At 40.8% G+C, this 23,879-nt stretch overlaps 1 protein-coding gene across 17 annotated transcripts in view; it reads right to left on the minus strand.

Annotated features, from left to right (window-relative positions):
• The window catches only part of AFDN (afadin, adherens junction formation factor), a 148,705-nt gene that overhangs the window by 25,620 nt on the left and 99,206 nt on the right, over nt 1-23,879 (minus strand). For all 17 annotated transcript variants that reach the window (XM_076002794.1, XM_076002792.1, XM_076002789.1 and 14 more), the window contains 5 exons: nt 21,093-21,196; nt 18,977-19,063; nt 3,638-3,703; nt 3,353-3,426; nt 2,779-2,897 (listed from right to left, as the gene is read on the minus strand). In XM_076002794.1, the coding sequence (XP_075858909.1) occupies nt 2,779-2,897; nt 3,353-3,426; nt 3,638-3,703; nt 18,977-19,063; nt 21,093-21,196 (450 nt within the window). The remainder of the gene's footprint in view (nt 1-2,778; nt 2,898-3,352; nt 3,427-3,637; nt 3,704-18,976; nt 19,064-21,092; nt 21,197-23,879) is intronic.

Here is a 23,879-nt window from a genome sequence, read left to right on the forward strand (position 1 = left end):
TTTACTTAACTGGTATTCATGGGAAAATGTACAATTTTAAAGCTTATTTTCTCATTAACCGAAACTTAACCATTTTAAGTAACAAGTCTAACCATTTTAAAGTAACTTTTTTAAAAACTTAAATACACTTTGCTCACTTCTTAAACAAAATTACAAATGTTTTTAGTCACTGAGGGTTACTGGGGTTATTGTCACCATGGACAGCTATCAAATGTGATCATTCAGTTCTTTGTTATTTCTCAGTTTTCCAATCTTCTTGCTAACCCTGGTTTATTGTCTACTTTGAACAGCTTTCCTCTTTGATTTCAAATTCACATTCTAGTTTCCTTCTCTTCAATGACTCTAAACCAAGAAATCAGACAACTAAAATATTAAGTTCTATATTATAAAAAAAAAAAGTAAAAAGAGTGCTGAGTCAAGGCCAAATAATAAGACACATGGTTTTATTGGGACACCCTTTTTGTTTGTTTCAAGAAACAGTAGGTCCAGGTTGTCTGGTACCTTTGTTGTTGCTACTGTTTGTAGAATTCTGACTTTTGGAGAAGAGGGCTATAAAGGCCTATATTTAGAAGGCACACATTTAGCAAAGCATATTAAGAATGGTCTGGAATGTAAATAAAGATTTAGGAGAGAATGTGAATCACAATGGTTTTCTCCTGTGGTGTCCTCAACTGGCCAAGTGAGATGGCTCATGCCTACAATCCTAGCACTTTGGGAGGCTGAGGCAGGAATATTGCTTGAGGCCAGGAATTTGTGACCACTCTGGGCAATGGGGAGGCCAGGATCTCTACAAGTGCACACCTGCAATCCCACCTACTTGTGAGGCTGAGGCAGGAGGAACTCCTGAGCCCAGGAGTTTGAGGTTGCAGTGAACTATGATGACGCCACTGCACTCTTGCTCTGGGGGCAACAGAGCGAGTACCTTATCTCAAAAAAAAGTACTACATTTATGTTGATTTTATTCTGAGATTTTTTTTTTTATGTAGTTACAAAACCAGTTCCCACAAATACATTACTTTATTTAAATAATTGAGTTTTTAAATAAAGTGAATTATAGTCAAGTGTTGAATAACAATGTTTCAGTCAATTATGAACCACATACACAACAGTGGTATCATGAGATTTTAAAGGAACTGAAAAATTTCCGTTGTCTAAGGGTACTGCAGCTATTGTAAAGGTGTAGCACAGCACACTCTCACATGGTTTTGGTGATGCAGATGTAAGCTGCCACACCTTGATGCCAGTGGCATAAAAATACAGCATATCCAATACTGTGCAGGACACAGTGCTTGATAATAAATGACTGTGTTACTGGTTTATGTTTTTACTATAGTATAAAGTGTTTACTTTTTATCATTATTTTAGAGTATTCTCCTTCTACTTATAAAAAAATGTTGACGGTAAAGCAGCCTCGGAAACATCCTCTAGGAATATCCAGAAGAAGGCACTGTTATGACAGGAGATGGCAGCCCAAGCATGTCACTGCCCCTGGGGACCTCCCAGTGGGACCAGATGTGCAGGTGGAAGACAGTGATATTGATGATCCTGACCCTGTGTGGGCCTAGGCTCATGGGTGTTTACGTTTGAATGTTTAACAAAAGTGTATAAAAAGTAAAAAATATATATATATAAAAAATAAAAATGTTTAAAAATAGAAAAAGCTTACAGAGTAAGAATATAAAGAAAGAAAAATTTTTTTTTTACAGCTGACCGATGTATTTGTGTTTTAAGCTGTGTTACTATAAAATAGCCAAAAAAGTTTAAAAACATTTAAAAGTTATAAAGTTAGTTACAGCAAGCTAAGGTTAATTTATTATTGAAGAACATTTTTTTATAAATTGAATATAATCTGTACAGTGTTTATAAAGTCTTCAGTAGTGTGCAGTAACTAGTCCTAGGCCTTTATATTCACTCACCACATACTAACTCACCCAGATCAACTTCCAGTCCTGCAAATTATATTCATGGTAAATGCCCTACACAGATGTACCATTTTTTATCTCCTACATGGTTATTTTTTTATCTTTTACACTTTCATTTTTGCCATACGTTTTCTATGTTTAGATTGTGTTTAGATACACAAATCCTTACCATGATGCTACAACTGCCCACAGGGTACTCAGCACAGTCACATGCTGTACAGGTTCGCAGCCCCGGAGCAACAGGCTGTACCACGCAGCCCAGATGTGTAGTAAGCCGCACCATCTACGTGAGCGCGATGATGTCCGCACGAGGACAAAATCACCAGAGGACGCATTTCTCAGAAACGGTCCCCATCATTAAGTGAAGCATGACCACATACACAACAACAGTATCATGCTTCATCTCAGCACATGCAGGACTAAAATAACTACTCATATACAAATGAATATATATGTATATTCCTTCAGTAGAGAACTGAACTTATTCCTTAAAGACTTCGTATCATGAGTTTGTCTATAAAAACTGAAAACCCATCCATTTGCTGTCCTGTTGGCTGAGCGCCTACTTTGTGCGGGGCCCACGGAAGCTCGCCAGCAGCCAGCCAGCTCCGTGGGGGAAGTTACACAGCTCTTGCGGACAGGGAGGGGAACCTGGCTGACATCTGAATCCCGGTTCCAGCAGTGACTTGGGAATCAAGCTCCAGTGCTCTCACCCTCAGTTTCTTTATTGTTAGTGCCTATTCCACAGGTTTGTGATTACCAAAAGAGGTCACGACTATAAACTGCACAACACCCAGTTACCTGGCTATGGTATGTGCTACCCCCGGTGTGGTCACCGACCCACCCCTGTCCTTACTTCTCTGCATCATGGGGGATGGCTGGTTGAGAAGGGTAGCCAGGCCGTGGTAGATGGCACCTTGCTTTGCGACTTCGAGTGTCACCACAGAGCTGGTTCTTGTCATGAGTTCTGCTGCCCTAGGAAGAGCGTGTCACACATGTAAGGAAAATGAAAGCCCAGTGTCTGCTCTGTCACTGCAACTGCAATGACAGTCGTGGTCCACGTAGCCTCATCAGCTCTCTTGAGGACAATTACCCACTGTTCATTTCCTTCCTTCAACAATTGACTATGAGAACATGCAAACAACACATTGCAGGTTATCATATTAAGAATTGTAAGATAACACTCAGTAATTTAAAGAAGTGCTAAGCACTTGTCTCTTTTCAGTTTCAAAGAAATTATTCTAGACTAAAACACAAGTTTAAAATTTGGTAACAAATGAAATGTCATGTATACTAAGAGTACACTTAAAAAGCTAAAGAGTAGTAAGAGCACAACTTTTTAGCATTATGTTTTGTCTTCCAATTTCAAAGTTTACTCTGAAATATGACCTAAAAATGCTAATACTAAACCTTAAACAAATCAATCATACCTTTCCTGAGAGAGTCCAACCAGACTTCGTCCGTCCACACTGAGGAGCTGATCACCTGCAGCTAGTCGTCCATCCTGGGCCCACCCACAAGGTGTGGACAGGAGTTAGTGGTGGGGACAGCGAAGGAAGAGAGAAGGAAAAGACAGGCAATGGTAAGCACACATCATGCTGGTTCTTGCAACAGACACTGCCTGTTGTCACACATAACTGAAAAGTATGGGTGGAATGTCTCACGTCGTCTGTTAGACACACGACACACTGAACGTCTGCTTCTTTAATACTGACCCCATCTGCAGCACCTCCTTTCACAACAGACTTGACATAGATTCCCAGTTTATCCTGGCCAGCACCCTATGAGAAACAAGTAAAAACACCACATTGAAAATACATGTTAAGAAATGCACCACAAAGTAAAACAAAAATAAAACCACGCCATGCGTACACAGATAACTCTAGCAGAGTCCTGGTTCTCATTTTTATACGAAAATTAGAAATATAAAAACAGTACTAACAGAATTAACATTCGATTTGGTAAAACTAAAGAATCTAACAGAAAATTCTTCTATTTCATGTTTCCAAATTTAGAAGAAAAAATAGTCCAGAAAAACCAGTTATTCATTAATCAGCTGATGAGAAAGCTAAATAAAATAGACTTGGAATCTCGAACTAAGAATGTTCTGAACAGCCCACATGAGTAAGTGAATTAAAATCTACTCACATAAAATGTTATTAATCATTTTGACACAAAAAGCAATTTACTATAGCATTAATATTTTTACATTCCATTATTTACCTATACCCCCCCCAACACCTTTGTTCTTTTCAAATCGTTTAAAATTTAAAACAAGAAAAAACTTTCTGTTCAAACAAAAAGAGGGACTTGGGTAATAACAGAAGATAATGTAGAAAATACTGTATATTATAACTCATGTACAATAACTCTAAATATTAAAGCAAGATCCAATTCACATAGAATTGACATATTATGAAAGAATAATAAAATCCTGTAGGACAGACTTAAGTACCATCTATAATTACTTTTAGAACCATCAATATTCTACTTGGACACTACAACTATAATATAAAAATCAAAGTTTTACATAATTTATTGTAACTATCAAAGGAAACAATCATGCATGAAATCTTACTTGGATATTACTGACAACATTCTACAACTCAGCATAATTTCTTAAGTCACAACTAAAGGCAAATAAAAATTCATTTCAAGAGTTATGAAGTATTATGTCATAAAAATAAAAATATATCGCAGAAAGGTATAAAGATAGGGATTTCAATAAATGACTTAATGAAAATGCATTTTCTATGACATCCTGGAACTGTAATTCTCATGTGGAACCACTCCCACTTCCCTTGGGTTAAGAAGCTGGGTTTGCAGAGGACAGCCCGACCGGCCGGCATCACCAATGCCCACTCCCACTCTCCCCTCAAGGGGAAAGGAAAAAAAATCAAGCATGTGGCATGTCATGTTTTATAAGCATAAACCACCTACTACATTCCTCATTTTGAAAACAGTATAAAATTTTTTAATTTAGCAAGACAACTCAAGTTTGGAAAGCGGTATGCTTCAAATTTCATATGGTTATATTACCTGGGAACAAAATTCATAAACGTTCTATACAAGGCAAAATCAAGAATTCTCCCTAGCAGCTCCTGGTCCTCTGAGCATCCCAACCTGCCCACCACGATCCGTGATATCCCTCCTGTGTCGATCCACACACCCCTCCTGTGGATGGCTACCGCTGTCACCTCACTGCTGGTCCCCACCCCAGGCCCAGAGGTACCCCACTTTGGAACTCATTCAGCATTGCCAACACAGTACAGCCAAGCACAACCTGTCATCCTTGAATAGACCTTTTGTCATAGAAAGCAATATTGGGGTAGGTGGCACTGCCTGAGCCTTTTTGTAAAATTTCAAAATGATATATACAGTAGGCACTCAATAAATGGCAACTTACTGAATTTTGGCATGTCACTTAGCAAAAGAGTAAAATAAATGTGCTTTTTTACCTGACTTCATTTATACCAATACTGAGTGTCCTTGAATCCAGGGCCCTAAGACATGCTGAGGAAAATTACTTCTAAGACATACTCCCACTCACTACCCCTTCTCTGTTAAATTGGGCACTCCCTCATACACAAGCTAATTCACTGAATTTTTACATATTCCATAATTTCAGGTACTGTATGAATAACTATTTAGTTCCACAACTCAGCTGTTTAAGCGACAATTTCCCTCATTCATCAAATATCAACTGAGTGCCAAAACTGCCCTGAGCTCTGTGTATACATCAATGAACAAAACACACAAAACCCTTGTTCTCATGATAGAGTTTTTTTTAACAGTCGTCCAATAATAACTCTGGTTGAAGCACTGAAAATCCCAGATTACTCCCTTTTAGCTGGTACCCTAGGTCAGACTTTTTTTTCAAAGATCTAAAAGCACTAGTTATTTTTTCCTCTGCTTTGTACTTGACTGATAGAAAAGCAATGCTTACTGAACATCAGAATGCTGACTGTCCGTGTCACCTACATTTTCACGCGGCATTATCTTTTGGTTAATGTAATGCTGACTTTGTAATGGCAATAAGAACCATCCTTTTAAGAAGATAACCAATTATCATTTCTGACCACGAAAATGTTTAGCAATAATACTAGTCATACAGTATTTTAAATGACACTACTATAAATAAGAAAACATCACATATATATTTTTAAAACAATAAATCAAGGCTCCCTCTCCATTTCTGGTATGCTTCATAAGATTACAATTAAGACCAAAAAAGTCCCAAATACTTATTTAGATAAACTGCAATAAAACAAACTTTCTTTTTAAAATAAAAAAATCCAAACTGAATTCTATAAGACAATGAGAACAGGACTACTTTACTTCTCTCTAAAACCGAAACATCGTGCACACAGTTGGTGCTGCCATCAGTTAGCTCTTCTGTTACTCACAGTTCTCACTCTAGGAAGAGGTCTTTGCTCCACGCTCACAATAAAATGCAGCCTCGCAGCACTGTCTCTTCGGGTTTCAACCTCTTCACTCATGTGACCAGTAATCACATACCTGAGGGCAGCCATAGGCTCTTTTACTTCACAACTACTTTACATAAGTAGAAAACTAAATCATAGCTTAAATTGTAGATTCCATATGAACTGCAAATAATACTTACATAACCTGAAATCCTACGTCATTATAAGGCAGGGAATTTATGACACTGCATGCACTGTGAAATTTAGTAAGTATACAGATATTTGACAGCACTATTCTCTACCTTTAAATAGGCTGACATTTACATTATAAATTTCAGAAAAATTCTGGCAAGATAAGGATCTCTCCTCATGACTGATCTGTCGGGAGCACAGCTCAGATGACGCTACCCAGACCAGACCTCGCCAACTGCCAGCTGCTGTGGAGCACAGAGCAGCCTCCTGCACAAGGCGGCCGAGGTCTGCAGCCCTCTCACAGCAGCATGCTAGACCCAAACCGCCCTTCCCATCCGCCCACTCTGTTCTGACTCAGGTGGCTCTGGTGCAACATGTCTGCCCAGTTTCTCTGTACCTTTCGTCTCTGGGGCTCACTGCCACCACCTGCCAGCCCACTCACCTTCCCAGGGCCACGGGAGATAACAATCTCTCCTCAGTTACATTCCCACATGTCTGCCTTTGTTCCCTCTGAGCAGTGAGTTTCTCGTCCTGTATCACAGCCACCTGTACAGACTAAGTACAAGGACCTCTGTCCCTTCCAGAGCAGCTTCCCAATTAGGCTGCCTTACTGCAATTTGGTCAATTCCTTATTTTAAAAACCCAAGATGAGACAGTCCATAAGTTTATTGCATGAATACTTTTGTAAGTTAAGAAGTAACTGATATGTCCATTAAGTGTGAGTTAGCAATATAACTTTGTAAAATTACTGACTTAGAAAGTTAGAGAGTGAAGCATTTCAGACTGTTGGCGCCAAATGTGCTATTTTAGGACACACTCAAATCCATGACTATCAAGTAATGGACAATGAAAAAGACAAAGTATTTAGTATATAACAGATAACATTTTCTTATCTATCAGGAATTTATCTGAATTCTAAGTTATAACCGCTTCTTTACATTCCAAGTAAACTGATTTTATATCTGCTTGTCACAAGAGGTTTTCATTTGAGGAAAATAAGCATTCATGATTATGAGAGACCCATTAAAACCTAAAAGGTCTATTTAAGGTTGGTTATAAAAATCAGATTTGATTAAAAATCAGACAATGTATCATGAAATATGCTATTAAGAAAAATACTCTTAGAGGAAGACCAACATGCTGTGTAAGTAAAGAATCTGGATCTAGACTATTTTAAGTCGTATCCAAGTTTTATTTGGCATCTGGATCTCACAAGCATGGTCCCAACTCCATATTACTTCTCTAGTAAACATTCTCCACTTAACAGACTCCTCTGCAATGTTTCTGTGAACAGGTCACCATTCCACTGACATCGTACCTGCCCGCAACACACACTCACTGGTTCCACTGAAATGCCCTTCTCTCTTTCCACCTCTGCGGATGTGAATCCTGCCTACACTTCATGTCCAGCTCAGTCATAAATAAATACAACTGCTGTACAGAGAAATTATAGTTCTACTGGTAATTATTTTAGAGAAACAAAAAACTCACAGATGAATATCCAGAGATGAAAGGACTGTAAGGAATCTCTAATGATACTTATCAAGTCAACGTGGGTAGTTTCTTCCAACTCGGACAGCACAATCTTTGCCCAGTGATAAGGTGTCTACTCTCTCAAACGAGCCACGGCAGTGCTGGCCTGGACGCCCACCCTCACTGAGGGGACGGCAGGGTGAAGAGCTCTACCTCATCTCTGCCAGCTGGGATTGGAACAGGTCTGCTATTGGTCAGGTGCCTGAGCAAACTGTCACCTGTCAAGCCATAATAATTCCATAACATCCTGGAGCTCTCACTACCTGACTTACCTCATCTGGATAAAAATGAGAATGTTATATTGTCTATGAGAAAAACCTGTATAAAACAGAATTTAATTACTTCAGAAATATTAAACCACTTAATTTATGACTTATTTCTAAACAATAATGCATAATCAAATCTAGCCTAGTAAGACTAAACTCAAAACTTACTAAAATAAGCTATTAGTTCCTATTCTATATTTATATACACACACATACATACAACACACACACACCTATAAAATTAAAGTTCATATGATGGTAATTCCATTTCTTTTCAATTAAAAAAGGAAAATGAGGTTCAGAAATTGTATGTTCTTTGCTGCTGCATGTCAGTGTACTGCACATTAATCCCTAAAAGACATAAGCATAAGCTTTGTGGACCAACCAAAAGCCAATGGTAGAAATGTAAAGACACAGTTGTAGGGTTGTAATGTCTAACCCTGTTTCAACCCACAGTTGAAACAGAGTTAGACCTTATGAAACTATGCTGTCCAACATTGTAGCCAATGGCCACACGTGGCTACAGAGCACTTGAAATGTGGCCAGTCCGAACTGAAATGTGCAAGTGTAAAATACAGCCAGATTTCAAAGATTTACTATGGGAAAAATAATGTAAAATATCTTATTAATGACTTTATGTTGACTACATATTGAAATAACATTTAGATGTATTAGGTAAAATAAAATATACTATTAATTTTACTTGTTTCTTTTTTTTCAAAATATAGCTAGTAAAAAATTTAAAATTCCCTAGGGGCTCACAGTCTATTTCTGTTGGACAGCACTGCTCTAGCACTACAGGTTTTCATAGGATGCATGTTCTTAGTGACCACAGTACTAGCAATAAATTCATAATTATGCGTATAACTGGGCAAAACTAAGATTTTACCATAGTATATGTTAACTTTACACATATTTATATCCAATAACAATAAAAGCAATAGGAGCCATTAAAATTGAGACTATAACAAACATATAAAGCTGAATAATTTTAAGAATTACTTGCCCAGAGGAACCTAAAATGGTAGTTGAGAAGACAGTATTTCATCTTAGTCCATTTATTTGCAAAGCTGAAAGAATAATCATAACCATTTAGGATTACTCACTCATTTAATAAATCAATTATTATTATTTTTTTAAAGTGTGGGGTGAAGAGTCTTTTGGAAAACAGACAAAGGAAACAGGAAATGAGACAGAGGAAAACAGGCATGAGGAATTACCAATTTCACTAAATACAATTTTGCAATTTAATTAAACAAACTTAAATACTAGAAGTAAAATTTTAAATTCACTTTTCCCTTCCAGAACCCTGAGAACATGAGCAGCGCAGCACCCAAACTGCTGTTCAGCAGCTGTGCCCTTCAGCATACTTTCAGAACATCAGAGAACGATGACTACACATGGATTAGCAGGTAGTACAGAGGAAAGAGAAAAGATCCTAAGTCCTTTTAAAAAAAAAGCGATTAAAATGAAACACAAAGATCACTGCCTGTGGACAAGAGAGAATGGCAACATGGGAACAAAAAGTTACCAAAAAGAATGACAAAAACCAAAAACAAGCTAGCTACTACCTGTTACACTTTCTCTAGCACCGAGACAGAAACACACACCTGTTAGCGGCTTTACATGCCAGATGAGAAATGGCCACAAGGAAAAGGACGCGCTCCCCAAATGCCTGGTTCTCGCTAATTCTGCCAATGTGCCTCTTCAGGAGACGTTTTGTACAAGTCTAGGTAGTCTTCCCACACGCACAGGGAGGCTCAGTCAGAAGGAACCTGTGCTTCCAACATTCCAGCGGCAAACCTTGCGTGCGTGGGAGTATAATTAACACACCATAAAGACATCATTAAAACACAGTCCAAAAAAAAAAAAAAAGGAAAAAGAAAAAGCAGGAGGAAGAAAGATATGCTGGCCAAAGTAGCATGACTCCATGACTATTGTTCTCAGTGTGAAAACCTAGTCTGGATTCTCTAGCTAGAGGTCTTAAAACAATACGTGGCAGGAATGACCTCAGAGATCGGGAATATGTGAAACCCATCAGGCATGTTCAGCACAATGCTACTTTCCCCAAGGTTTTAAATCGTTTTATTTCTAGCCAGACAAGTAAATCCAAATTAAGGTTTTAAAAACATTCTAAAGACGTCTCTTTTTTGTAGGAATTATCTTACTTTTCAAATAATCAGTTCTAAAATTTACTTTTTATATAAATTCTGCCCTCAGCAACCATGAAAATCAGTGCGTAAGAACAAAGTAACTAAGCCTGATTTCTATGAGTGAGGCTGTAGTTCCAGCTCTGTTCATGCTTTGTATAAAACACAAAACAAGAAACATGACATCTATCTTTTCCTTCTCCATAACAAGAAGGAAATGAACTAGATAGGAGACCCTGAAGTGTTCCCACAGATGGGGGGCCGGAGGCCTGAGATGCCTGGAGACACCAGGCAAGGAGCACAGCCCTCAGACTCTCGCAGTGGTCTGTGAATCAGCACATTTTCAGTCGTCAGACACACATGGAGGTGACCTCGCGATTCCGTACTAAGCTCACCAAGGTCCTGACTGTGCAGGGGCTGCAGACCCATCCCCTGAGCCTTGACTGAGGGAGACAGGGTGAGGCCAGCGCAGCCTGAGCCTCTCACACAGTAGGCCCTACCAACATCACCGTTTTTTCCATGTGTCCCACACACTGTGAGAAAGATGGCTCTTGAGAGGATTAACATTTTAGGCTCCTATAATATTAATTCCGTAATTAAATTCAGTAGTTCAGTCAAAGCAAGCAATCAGTACTTAGGCCATAATTATAAACTAGGTTAAAAAAATTATTCTTTTATATAATTTACTATTTTGCTTTTGACAGAAAAATAGAAAATAAAATACTATGCCCAGTTGCATAAGCAAAAGCCATGAAGGGCACTCCATCATTTTATACAACATAATGGGAAGGTATTTCTGGCATTTCCATGGAAGAAACTCTGTGGACACTCTGGGTACTTTGAAATTGACTTTAAAAAGGAACCCAGAATTTCCTGACTTCATTTCTTTGACTAGGTTTTTCACACATGGTCATAGTAAGATTATGAAGAACTTAAGAAAGAAGGTCTCAAAATTCTTCAAAGGACTGAATTACAGTTTATGTAAGAAACTTACTCTTCAAATGGTGAGAAGAAGGTATATTAACAAATACTGTCTTTAGTCTCTCATTTTTAGGGTACAGAAATCTTGTGTTTTAAGCTAAGATTTACAACCTTAGAATCAGTATATAGATTAAAAGCACAAACCAGAACATATTTAAAGCACTAATTAACCATCCATTTTTAAATAAAATAGTAAAATATTCTAAGTACTTTTAAAATTGTCATTTTTATGTTCACTTTTAGGAACAAACAAGCTAAAGTAAAACTACCTAATGTGGCCAAAAGTTAAGTTACATCATGGATGTTCTTGCAGACGTTCTCGGCAGTTACAAAGCAGCAGCAATTATCACTATTTACAGCAATTTTCACCATGGCATAACCAAGCAGGATTAAATGTTACGGCTTTTTTTTTTTAAAGAAGCATACAGGAGCCTTACATTTTTATGAACCTTAAGAATTTGCAGCATAAAATAAAAAGCAACAAACATCTGGGTGTGTAATTACGATCTACATTAAATGGTTGCTTCATGAACAAGTTAATTATTGACAAGTTTAAACAAGTTATGTAGGACGAAAAAGCATTCTTTAAAGATCACAGAGATTGCACAAGAACATCAACAATAGCACCCTGAAGAAACTCACCACTGACTGTGTTCTTCCAACAACAGAGAACCACATTTTCATCTCTTGGACTACAGTAACTTCTTGAACTGAAAAAACAGTCACCTACTTCTCCCAGTTTTCAACAGCAACTGAGACAGCTGGTTGCTGAAGACAGGATCGCCACATTCTGAGCTGGGGGCTGTGACACTGTATGGCGTTTATCAACACGAGCTAGAACCAACGCAAGATGCAGACTCTTACGTAACCAGTCCGCTCTGATTTTGGTTTACTTTGTACTTTATTAAACTTTAAAAAAGAGCTAGAAAAATAAAAAGGAGGGAACTGTTTGTATTTTTTAAATCCAAATTAAACAGGAAGCATCGTGTTGTCCCACAGATGAGTAAGAAGTAGCATACTAAACTTCCCGACCAAAAGCAGTGTTTAAAAAGTAAACTGCATACCCACACTGCTTCCAAATCATCTGGATTTCATAAAACTTAACCACCATGTGGAAGGCGAGTCAGGGAACTTAACATCAAAACATGGTTCAGGGGCTGCAGCAGCCAAGCCATATACCAATTAAAAAAGGAAAAAAGACTGGGCCAAATATAAAAACCACAGACACAGAAAACAACAGAAGCGCACAGATTACTGGGGATAACATTTAACTACAGGCCTTCAGGCTCTTCTGCAGGAAAGAATGTGCCACACAGCCATGGATAACATCGACAACAGTGGCGGCTCGCAGTGCCGCACCGCTTCTCTCGCGGGCTACCTGAGGTGTCTCTGTCACCAGGTGTCAGAGGCAAGGAAGCGGAGGCTGGGGGGGGGGTGCTTTGCTCAGTGTCCCCAGCTGCTGGTGGCAGAATGGCTGCGGGGGCTGGGCAGCAGCGGAATCCCATGTGCCCGCCAGCCGCACCACAGGCTCTGTGAGAGGCAGGGCTGACACCCTTACTCCGGCTGGAGGTAAAATCTCCTGCAGACTGACCAACCCTGTGCTTTAAACACACCACCGAAATCTCAAAAATAAGTCTTCTCTATGATTACAAGTAACGCCGACCTGTGCATCAACTCCACAGTGCTTCTGACGTCTGCTTTCTTTTGCTGAGCCTTCCTTTCCAAGGACCACAGAGAATACAAATGAGCTGGAAAAAAATGGGTCAAGTCTTCAGGTATTTAAGTAAACCGCCATCATTTGTCTCATTTCAAGATCAAACATTAATATGCTATTTTTCATTTCTGAAATTGGCACACTGTCCAGTTAATAAGCCATTTTCTTCACGGTGTTTCCTCCAGAGTGTCAGTATGCTGACACCCAAATTTTATCTCTGGCTCTAACCTTCCGAGCGCCATCATCCCACTATCGACTAGACGATACACTCGCTCACCTGAACAGGCGTCCCCCTCTCCAACATGCCCCAACACTGGCCCTCTCCAGCCTCCCTGTCTCAGCAGCCCCGTCTGCAGGACATCACACCTCCAGACACCCAGCTGCTCAAGACAGAACCAGGATTCACTTCAATATTTCCCTCTTCCATCTGCAATATCCAAGTCATTAATCCAGAAACTGCCATTCAGCAAATACCATCAGCACCTACAGTGAAACTGTGAGCCCTTCAAGCGTGAGCAAGGAGAAACGCCTGCCCTCACAGGGCGTCCGCCCTAGGTCCTCTGCACACAGCACAGCTTCTGCTGGCTGGCGCTGTCATCTCCACTGCCACGTCCCTGTGCTGGCCTCCAGGAACCCCTCATTTGGAAAACCAGTACAACTTACTTACTAGTCTCTGGACTATTAGTCACTTCTAATTCATGCTCTGTATAGTAAAAATAAACTTTTAAAACTACATTCTGATCATATTATGCTTTGTTATTTAAACCTCTTTAAAGGCTCCTTATTTCACCTATAATAAAACCCCCAGCTCTGTCCAGACCCACCATCGCAAGGCCTGCCCTTATAATAAAGTTTTATTAGTACATAGCCATGCTCAGCCACCAACTGCCCTGCGGTTGCCACCTGAGTACAAGTACTCGGGCAACAAAGCCCACACGGCCCACAGAGCAGACAGTATCCAGTCTGGCCCTTGCACAAAGGCTGTCGACACTGCTCTGTGACCTCGTCACACCTGCTTCTCCACATACCTCGCGTGGCTCCCCCATGCTGGGCTTAATTGGAGCCTGCGTACCGGCCCCACCGCCATCTTCCAGTTGGCCGATGCTCGCTCACCCTCAGAGCGGCCTCCACGGACCTCCACTCTACATCCAGGTTTAGACACTCAGCGGGCACCTTTGAATATATAACCATCTGTGACGGCGTTCCTCGTCCACATGTTCTGGTCTCATCTCTAGAGGGATCATGACTATGTACTGATAAAGCGGTGCCTTGGATTATGTATTTTTGGAGGGAGAAAAAACTTTCACTAGGTAAAAGGTAACTTTTGTGAGTGTCACATCCATACTTAGTCTCATTATATCTATTTTATAAGCTGACAAATTAACCATTCAGGACTAAATCTGAACTCCCTTTTCTTTCTTCCAGTTTTAAATTTATACACACTATTTTTATACACAATTATTTATACACACACTATTATGTATATTTATTTTATATACACACACTATTTACTGTGGAAAATATCTGAAGAGACCAAAAACACGAACAAAATAAAACTCACCTAAGTGTTGGGGATGACCCTCCCCTTGGAAAAGGGGCACATGGTCTGCGTCCCCGGGAAAGAGAGGAGCAGGTCCTCTCCAGCCCCCCACCTGGCCCCCCAAGGAAGCGAGAGGCGGGGTGCCCAGCAGGGCGGGCTCAGCCTCTGCAGGCTCTCTGCCCCTTGGAGCGCCCTGCTGTGAGGGGACAGCCACCCTCGCCTCCTCTTCCCGGAGAAGAGCCGCTAAGTGAGCGGTTCGGGGAATGGAAGGGAAGGAGAGCATGTTTAATTCGGGAGTCACGAGTTTGCAGTCCAGTGTGGACGTGCACACTGGCCACATTTCCAGTCTGGCTTCAGCTGGCACAAAGTCCATCCTTTGATATGTATCTATCTAGCCCTGTGTTATGCCCCATTAAGACCCAATTCTATAATCCTATATCCCAGAGAGAAATACTAATAATTACTTCCCAGTCTTTTCTACAAATATTTAAAAATGTTTTTCTTATTATAGGAAATAAGAAAAAAAGCCCTAGAGATTTAAAGATTAAAAGTGAAAAATTATACCCTTACTTTTCACACAGTGGCTCTCAATGTCTCTCTACTACTTTAACAACTAGCCGCTCCTTTCATATTAAGTTTATTCTAATGTTAATAAAATTACAAAGGACCCCGTCTTAAAACTACTATATAGCCCAAAGCTCACCCCTACAGACTCCTAAACCACGTTAGACTAATGGAAAACAGTAACTGTGCTATCCCAATACCTACTGTACCTTATCACAAAAACAAATGCTTTTGTAATAACAAGAATACCAGAGTAATTTTATTTTTATGACAAAGCTTTCTACTGAAGATGCCAAGCAAACACTGTATTTTCTTCTGACATTTCCTGGCATGTCAGCACATGCAAAAAGGACACAGCTCGCAGAGGAGGAGGGGACAGCAGAGGCTGGGGGAGAAAGAGGTCACCACATGGGTGTGGGCGGCAGCCCGGATGCCCAGGCGGACAGAGACCAGGCGGAACCTGCGCAGGCAGCACGGTCCACCGGGCGGGGTGGACTCCGGCACAGGCGCTGGGCCCTCTGGAGAAAGCAGCAGCAACAGCTCAGCCAGCCCAGCATCCCTGGCTGACGTCTGGACAGAGGACCTCCCCCCGACTCCCTCTCACCCCTTCCCCTCTGCCTCCCTGTCCATAAACGGGCAGAGCCTTGGGGAGTCGGGGGAGTGCGGGAAGTGAGAGGATTCTACGCATCCACTCATGCCTGCTCTGCTGCAGTGAATAAAGGCTCCACTGTGACTTTCAGTTGGGCCTGTCACCCTCATGATCCACCTGACAGCCGTCAAGGACAGAGGTCAACAGTGACAAACCACCAGAGGCCAGAGGCCAGCTGGTGAGGAGGGAGTGCCCTAGTGAACTCCGAGCTCCCTTCCTCCCTCCCTGCTTCAAGGCAATGCTGGTTCCTTCACTTGTCAGGATGTCACCCCACAGAGAAGAGCAAACTCTGAGAGACTGCTTAACTAAATCTGGCTTTAACCTACAGAAAAACAAGCAGTTTGTACTGAAAGAAGTTTTTTGAACTCAAAAAAGATAGAAACTCTGATAATGGAAGCCCCCACCCCACACTCCTCAAATCTCAAGCAAGATGAGCATCTGAAATAAGATTATAGCACAACATAACAGAAAATATGGAGGTCAAATTTTCCCTCTCTGCATATTGTGGAGTAATTTTTGTTCCTAATATTTTCTTCTTGAAAATGGGTGCTAACTCAGCGGTGAGCAAAGAGGAAAATTAATTCCATGGCTGACACTTCCCCTTTCACATTTCCGAACGTTCTGAGCTGTGGATTCATTAAATTCCACAGCCTGGAAATGAGGCCATGCACACGGAAGTACGTGTGTACGTACCAGGAGCATGTAGGAATCCTGGACCATGAGGTGGGCCGAGGGGCTCTGGACCACGCCCCGTCGCAGGTGAACCCCATGTGAATTGCTCCTACTGTTCCCTACACGGTACCTTCAACCCACCTTCTAAAAGCACTAACATCCTCCACCTGACTCCTAAACTGACACCCATCTCTAGGAGTGGGTTCTTCTAGCTAATCCTGCACGCCACACCCAGATAAAGCCTCCTAAAATGTCAGTGTCATCGTGTTCCTCTTTCGTTCCAAACCCTTATTTCTTTGCAGGGCCTGCAAGATAAAGTACAGACTCCTCAACCTGTCAACCAGGAGTTTTAAGCTAATGAGCTCCACCCTCCTTACGCAACTCTCCCCCTTTGCGAAGGTCTCACCCAAACATGGCAGGCACAGGACTCCTCTGCTCTGTCCTCGGCTGTGCTGTCACACCACCCACGGTAGCCCTCCTTTGTTCCTTTCTTCCAACGACTTCTGTTCCAAGGGCTAGGTGAAATTCCACTTCTTCCATGATGCCCTCCCCAACCCACTTCTTTGAAATACTCAAAGTAGTTTTATGGTACTTAAAGTTTTATGGATCTTAATCATGTATTGTTTCACAGGCATTTGTCTTATGACTAAGATTATGGACAACAAATTTTTCTCATGTGAGGAAAATGTTTCCTCAAATTTTCCTGTTTTTCTAAGTTGGTAATTTATTAAATAAATTAACTGACATGCATGACAGCAAATCAAATACCCACTCTTTAAAAAAATTGCTCTTATTCTTTATTCATTTTTTTTTCAACAAATATTTTTTGCCTACCACATGCCAGTGACTGTTAGGGAGTGGGATGCTACAGTGAAGACGCTGCTCAGAGTCAGGCTACCAGGGAAAACAAAACGGCCTCACACCCCCAGTGACCTCATCCCAGTCGTGGAAGTGCCCCGACTTGCAGGATGGTGGTGGGCAGGGTGTGCTACCAGGGAAGTCACCAGAATGCAGGCCATGAAAGCCACATTTTGAGAAGGAGCACGAGGGAACAGGAGATGCAAAATCCCAGGTCAGAAAGAGCCTGTTTACTCATCTGACCACTGGTGAGCTCACTACCTCGCTTTCACATAAGAGCCTGGCCCACACACTTTTCTCCCCCTCCACATGTCTGTGCCCCACTGACCGTGCAGCCTGCCTCCATGCCCTCGTTCCAAAGGGCCATTACAAATCAGAGGGTTGAGGGGAAAGCCTTTAGTACAACCTTTAAAGGCTCACAGTTCCCTAGGCAATGGGGATGGCAGGGTTCCAATGAGTAGTTCATTTATTTCCAATTAATACTCAGGGTAATATGATTCTGGTAGAGGAAATACAAACTAAAAGTTTTGACTATTATCAATTTAAAAATATTTCTCAAAGCACATTAACAGTGTGCAAAATTCAGAAGGCACCTCCATCATATTGCTATATAATATATGCTAGCTTTTCATATATTCCCTAAAGATAGCAACACAGATAAAAATTTTAGTTGCTAAAGTGTTAAATTTTAAGCAAAACATTAGCAAAGCTAACTGAAATATTATTGAATATTAGCTAAAAAAAGTTCATTCCATTGAAAATATCTAAATTTGATGTAAAGCTAAAAGTCATGATAAGTAAACAACCGAGTATCCACACAGAAGAGATTTATGAATAAGTGACTCGAAGAGTCACAACATTCATTTCTTTCAACTGAAAGAAAAGCTCTCTGTGGTTTTACACAGCCTGCCACAAACCAGTGGGCCAGAGGATCCAAACGCTGAGCCCTTGGGGGGTGGTCTGGCCGGTAGTCGCCACCAGAGCCACAGACAGCCTAGGTGAAGAGCACTCCTGAGCTCTCAGGTAAGGCGCTCCTGAGCTCTCCCCACGCCAGCTGGAAGGGAACACCTGGAGACGGGAAGCAGAACCCTGCTTGCGTACCGAGGGCCCTGGCAATTCTTACATGTACTGCGGCCTGCCCGGCGTGTCCAGCGCCCGCCATGGCGACTGGCAGACCCGAACCTGTCCTCACTGCACAGCTTTCTTCTGTGCCGATGCTCTTTCCCCGCTGCGCTAATCAAGTTGTGACGACGCCTCTGGAGCACCAGCTGCTCCATCTCAAGGTGCCACTCACGCCAGCTGCATTTTCGGAGTAGGAGATCACTGCTCCACTAATTGGGCCCAGGGAGCACACTAGCTTCATTCATCAGCGCCGTTCCTCCCCCACACAAACAGAACCGAACACGCACGGCACACAGGCGGAGAGGCACTCCCACGCACCAGCCCCGGCCAGCTACTGACTCATGCTTTAGGAACCAGTCAACAGCTCTCTTGTGACCGACTTGCCCTACCTTTGCTGCAACAATGCTGAGGCCCATTCCATTCTGTTTTTTTAGGGTCACCGTGATTATTTCAGGTTCTTTCCTCAGAGGTTGAGCCTAAAGGATAAAAAGGAAAGGTTTATCTTATGACTAAAATGGAAGTGCTTTGATATGGTTAGACAACTCATGATCTAGTAGATCTCATTCACTATAGTAAAAAGGAAAGCAAACAGAAGTGGGGGGGAGGAAAGCTAAAAAAAAAAAAAAAAAAGCCATTAACATAGACACTCTCACACCTGTAATCCTAGCACTCTGGAAGGCTGAGGTGGGAGGACTGGTTGATCTCACGAGTTCAAGACCAGCCTGAGTAACAGTGGCACCCTATCTCTACCAAAAAGAAAGCAAAATAAAAGAAAATAAAACCCAGCCAGGCGTTGCAGCACATACCTGCAGTCCCAGCTACCCAAGAGGCTGAGAAAGAAGGATCGCTTAGTGCCTACGACTTGGAGCCTGCAGTGAGCTGCAATGACACCACTGCACCCTACTCAGGGCAGCAGAGCAACAAAAATAAACAAGGCAACTGAGAACCCCTCCTTGCAACCCCCCATCCTTTCAACAACAACAACAACAAATAGAAGACTCTTCCTGCATTAATCTGGTTAAACTAAACACTGATGCTCTTGACTGAAGTCTTAAAGATGAATCTAGTCATAAATGCTATTTAAATGCTATTTGAAGAACTTAGCTTATAAAACAAAATTAAATGTCCATTACTATCAGTTTAGAAAACCTAATCATAAAGACAAAATTTAGTTTTCACTTTATTACCTTTCAAAATAGATTATCTCACTTTTTCTTTTCAAAGAAGGAATTTAAACTTATTTTACACTGTCTATGGGGAATATAACAAAAAACGGTCATAACGAAGGTGACCCAACATCCATGTCCCTTGTGAAAACTCAAGTCACATCACTCTAAACAGCAATGGCCAAGCAGCCGTGCAGCTGAGGCACAGCACTCAAAGCTCTCTGCCATGACGTGGGGCCCAGCAAGGCAGGCCAGTTCTTGAATACTCATAAAATAATGGGAAAGTTAAATTATTCATTGAAGTAACATGTTGTATACATGTCATTCCTCACTCCAAAGATTAAACAAAATTAAAGAAGAAAATTAACAGTGCATACACACTAAAGGAGAACTTAACTAATTAAATACATATGTAAGCATGAAGACCCACTATCTAGAAGTGGTAATTATACACGTGGCTTTTTAATTGAGAAGGAAAATAACTGAAGCCTGGGAGAAAATACTTTAAAGAAAATAAATTAGGTAACATCAGAATTTTTTAAAAACTCAAGATCTGAAATCTGAGGAATCTGAGAATACACTAGGAAGATGAAATAAATAGTGATTCTGTCTAAGAAGGTACTTGTTTTTCATAAAATCTAGTCATCAAAAATTGCTGTTATTACTTGGGATTTGACAAACAATAGTTAGTAAAGTCAATAAAAAGTATTAAGGGTGTATTCACTTTATCCGTAGTTAAATGTGATCACATATTCAATGTAACAGAGCATTTATCAATTAATTCAATTTTTGGAGATGTCTATCACAAATCTAATGTATGCCTGGAAGGCAAAATAAATTAATTACTTTAAATTTAATGTTATAAAATTTTTTCTTTAAAATGCATGAAGCTAGGAAATACTGGGATTTACCACTCCTTCAAAAAGATACAAAATATTAGTAAATGATTTGATGTATATACAAGATCAAAGACAGAACTGAACTATAAAAGAATAAAACACTTTTGCGAAAGAAAAAGGTTTTTCTAATAAAATCTGTTAAAGCTATCATATTAATGTGTTTTAAGATATGCATCCAAATTAAGAGTGGTATCATTGTGTGCATAAATATTCTTCGAAAAGTGCCTTTGTTTATAGAGGAAACTGTATAGACATGGCTTGGGGAAAAAATATATAAATTGTGGTTTTAAGATTTTTGAATAAAATCAGTATTTAAAGGTAAGTTTAAAATTTTCCTATCACAATACTCAGTGTAAGCAGGAAGGAATTTTCACCAAATCTTCAAGTCCTAAAGAACACACTTCCTGTCACAGTCCATCCAGCATTCTCAAAATACTTGCCAGTTCTGTGTTCTCACGCAGAAAGTGACTTTCATAATCTGCACCTTCAAAATATATTGTCCAAGTACCTGGTGAACGCGTGTGAGGAATTAACCTGCAAAATCCTAAGGAGAAAACAAGTGAATTATAAAACTAAAAAAGTCACCACGTCAAGACATGACTATTAACAAGAGAAGATGAATTATCGACTGCTTAATATCTAAGGACATTATTTTTCTTATTCTGTACCTTTATTCCCTCTGGAAACTGAATGATCAGACATTTAAAATTTCATATTTGTTTTGGTCCAAGAGAATTTCAACACCAAGTTGAAAAGTGAAATTGGTCTCCCCATCCTGTGTTCCATAGAGCTTTTTTCTAACTTCTGTAAGAATTATCGAACTGCCTTGTCATTACCTCCTTGCAAACTGTTTACTCCACTAGACTAAGAGATCCTCCGTATCATTCAGGATATCTATTTGGCAAAGGGAAGGAAGAGAGTGAGGGCGTCAGAAAGCAGATGCGGTAGCAGGCTCAGGTTCAGCAACTCACACCTGAGAAAAAGATGAGGTGACTTGTACAATTCTTTGTACAATTCTGGAACCTCCCTCATGACTCTTTGTAGAAATGTCCTTACAAGTTCATACTCATTACGATTCTTACAAATAAACTTTAGAATCATTTTATACTCTGATGTTTTCATCTAAGACAAATGACATCTTTGTAAAACTAAGCCTTTCGATTCAAAACATATTATTCTTCATTTAGTCAAATCTTATTTTGTGTTTCTCAGTAATTTTTTGACAAAGTCCTATCATGTAGGCCTCGCACAACTCTTGGTTTCTCCAAAGCTGTCACCTTCCTCCCACTGATGGCAGCTCACACTCGCCCCGCACCCTGTGGGCCAGGCGGGGCTTTTCCCGGCACAGCCTCACCGAGTCCCAGTGACCTGGGGACTGGCTTCAGCTGACAGTTTCATCCACTGCAGTGTCCCATCAGTGAGGATACTTCTGACTGTTATTTTTGGACAATTATGAGGTTGTTTGTGATAGAGGGAAAAGGAGATGTCAAAAACGTATTTGGTTAAAATAAGAATATAAAGTAATCTTAGTTAGTTTTATTCCTTTTTTAAAAATCATTATTTTGATCCAGTTTCATCAAATGGTAACCTACTCCTTATTTCTCTTTCCCATGTTTTAGAGAATCACAAATTTGTCATGATTTTGAAATTTTAGCAATTGTAAATCATTTTCTTACATTTTCAAATGTCAGCTTTCCAAAACAAGTTCTAGACCTTACAGCAAACAGAAATTTTGCTTTATTAGCCTAAGGAATGCACCACAGACCAGGTATGAGTCCAGGCTGGTTATATAGTCTTCTCTCACAGAACTGTATTGTATGGAAAAAACAAAAGCATATACATTGAGAGAACAAAGTAGTTCTTTAATCAGCCTGCAAAGAATTGAGTGTGAAGAATTAAAAACAATGATGTCATAAAAGAAAACACTCAATTCTTCTGTAAGTCTTTTAAAGGCATGTGTATACTAGGCCACATGTATTATTATCATTTAACACATATGAAATAATGTGGTGATGCCAAGACCATGATGAAATATCACATATGTCCTAAAATCAATCATTTAAAAGAGCCCATAGGGAAGTCACAAAGAAAACTTCATCAAGTCAAGAGCTCACTGTCTCTAACCTAACAATACTGTATGGCATATATTACAAAACCGGCAGTTGTTTGCATACTATAAATTATATACATGTGCAAAATGCTAATAAATTAGTCTCCCTGCATGGTTATTTGTAAGATATTAAATGAAAAACTACTGAGCATGCAGCAGGCCCATGTGAGGTGCTAAACATGAGAGGAAGTGCAGCCTGGCCCAGCCAAGGCTCTGGGAGCCCACCCTCAATGTGGAAGACAGGCCGCTGCACACATTTCAAATGTACATGACAGGTACAACAACAGAAGCACGCAACACAAGAATTACTCCTAGGCAAGGCATGCTAATATGCAGGAACGATACTCATTTTCCTGATAAATGGATATCTGATTGGGATTTAAGAACACAAAAGTATGCAAGTTCAACCGCAGGAGAGTCCTGACAAAGGTGTGTTGCATGTAGGTGCAACACACAGCTTAATAATAATAATAATATATAGTATGTGTATTTCAAGGTAGGGAAAGAAGACTATCAGGAGATGATGTCATGCACTACAGTTCACACTAATCCTACAGGTGATGGAGAAAGAGTTCCTAGCAGGAGAGAGCCATAACAAGCCCTGGTTTTAAACTCCCACGGCAATATGATGGACTGAGCAGAAGAATGGAGAACTGGGCTGGAAGACTGTCAGGGGACTGCTTCCGTAATTAACACGTGGGGCTGGGGGGTGTCGGGGAAGCAAAGCTGGCTGTAGTCTCTGACGTGCTGAGGTGTGGCAAGGCTGGAGGACACCCTTACGCAGCTGTGTGGCCCAAGGCTTGCTGCTTGGCAGCTCTGCTGCTGGTGGTGGGTCCACCACCATGTGGTACGAGGCCTCCAGGTGCTTTTCTCGGTCAACACCTGCGCACAGAACCAATGCTCTGCAGACTAGTTCAGGGCCACTCCAGAGGAACACTGGCTGAAACATCCTCACAACAGCCCTGCAGCCCGGCCCTCCTCCCGTCCCCATCTGGTCACAGGTGCCACCTATACCAGGACTGAAGGCTCTCCCTGCCCATCCCTGCTCCCAGCCCTCATCCTTCACACATGGTTCCCTACAAGACCTCACCCCTGCCTCTCCCCACCTTGGCTCTGC

The sequence above is a fragment of the Microcebus murinus genome, chromosome 5, assembly GCF_040939455.1.
Source record: "Microcebus murinus isolate Inina chromosome 5, M.murinus_Inina_mat1.0, whole genome shotgun sequence".
Lineage (NCBI taxonomy): Eukaryota > Metazoa > Chordata > Mammalia > Primates > Cheirogaleidae > Microcebus > Microcebus murinus.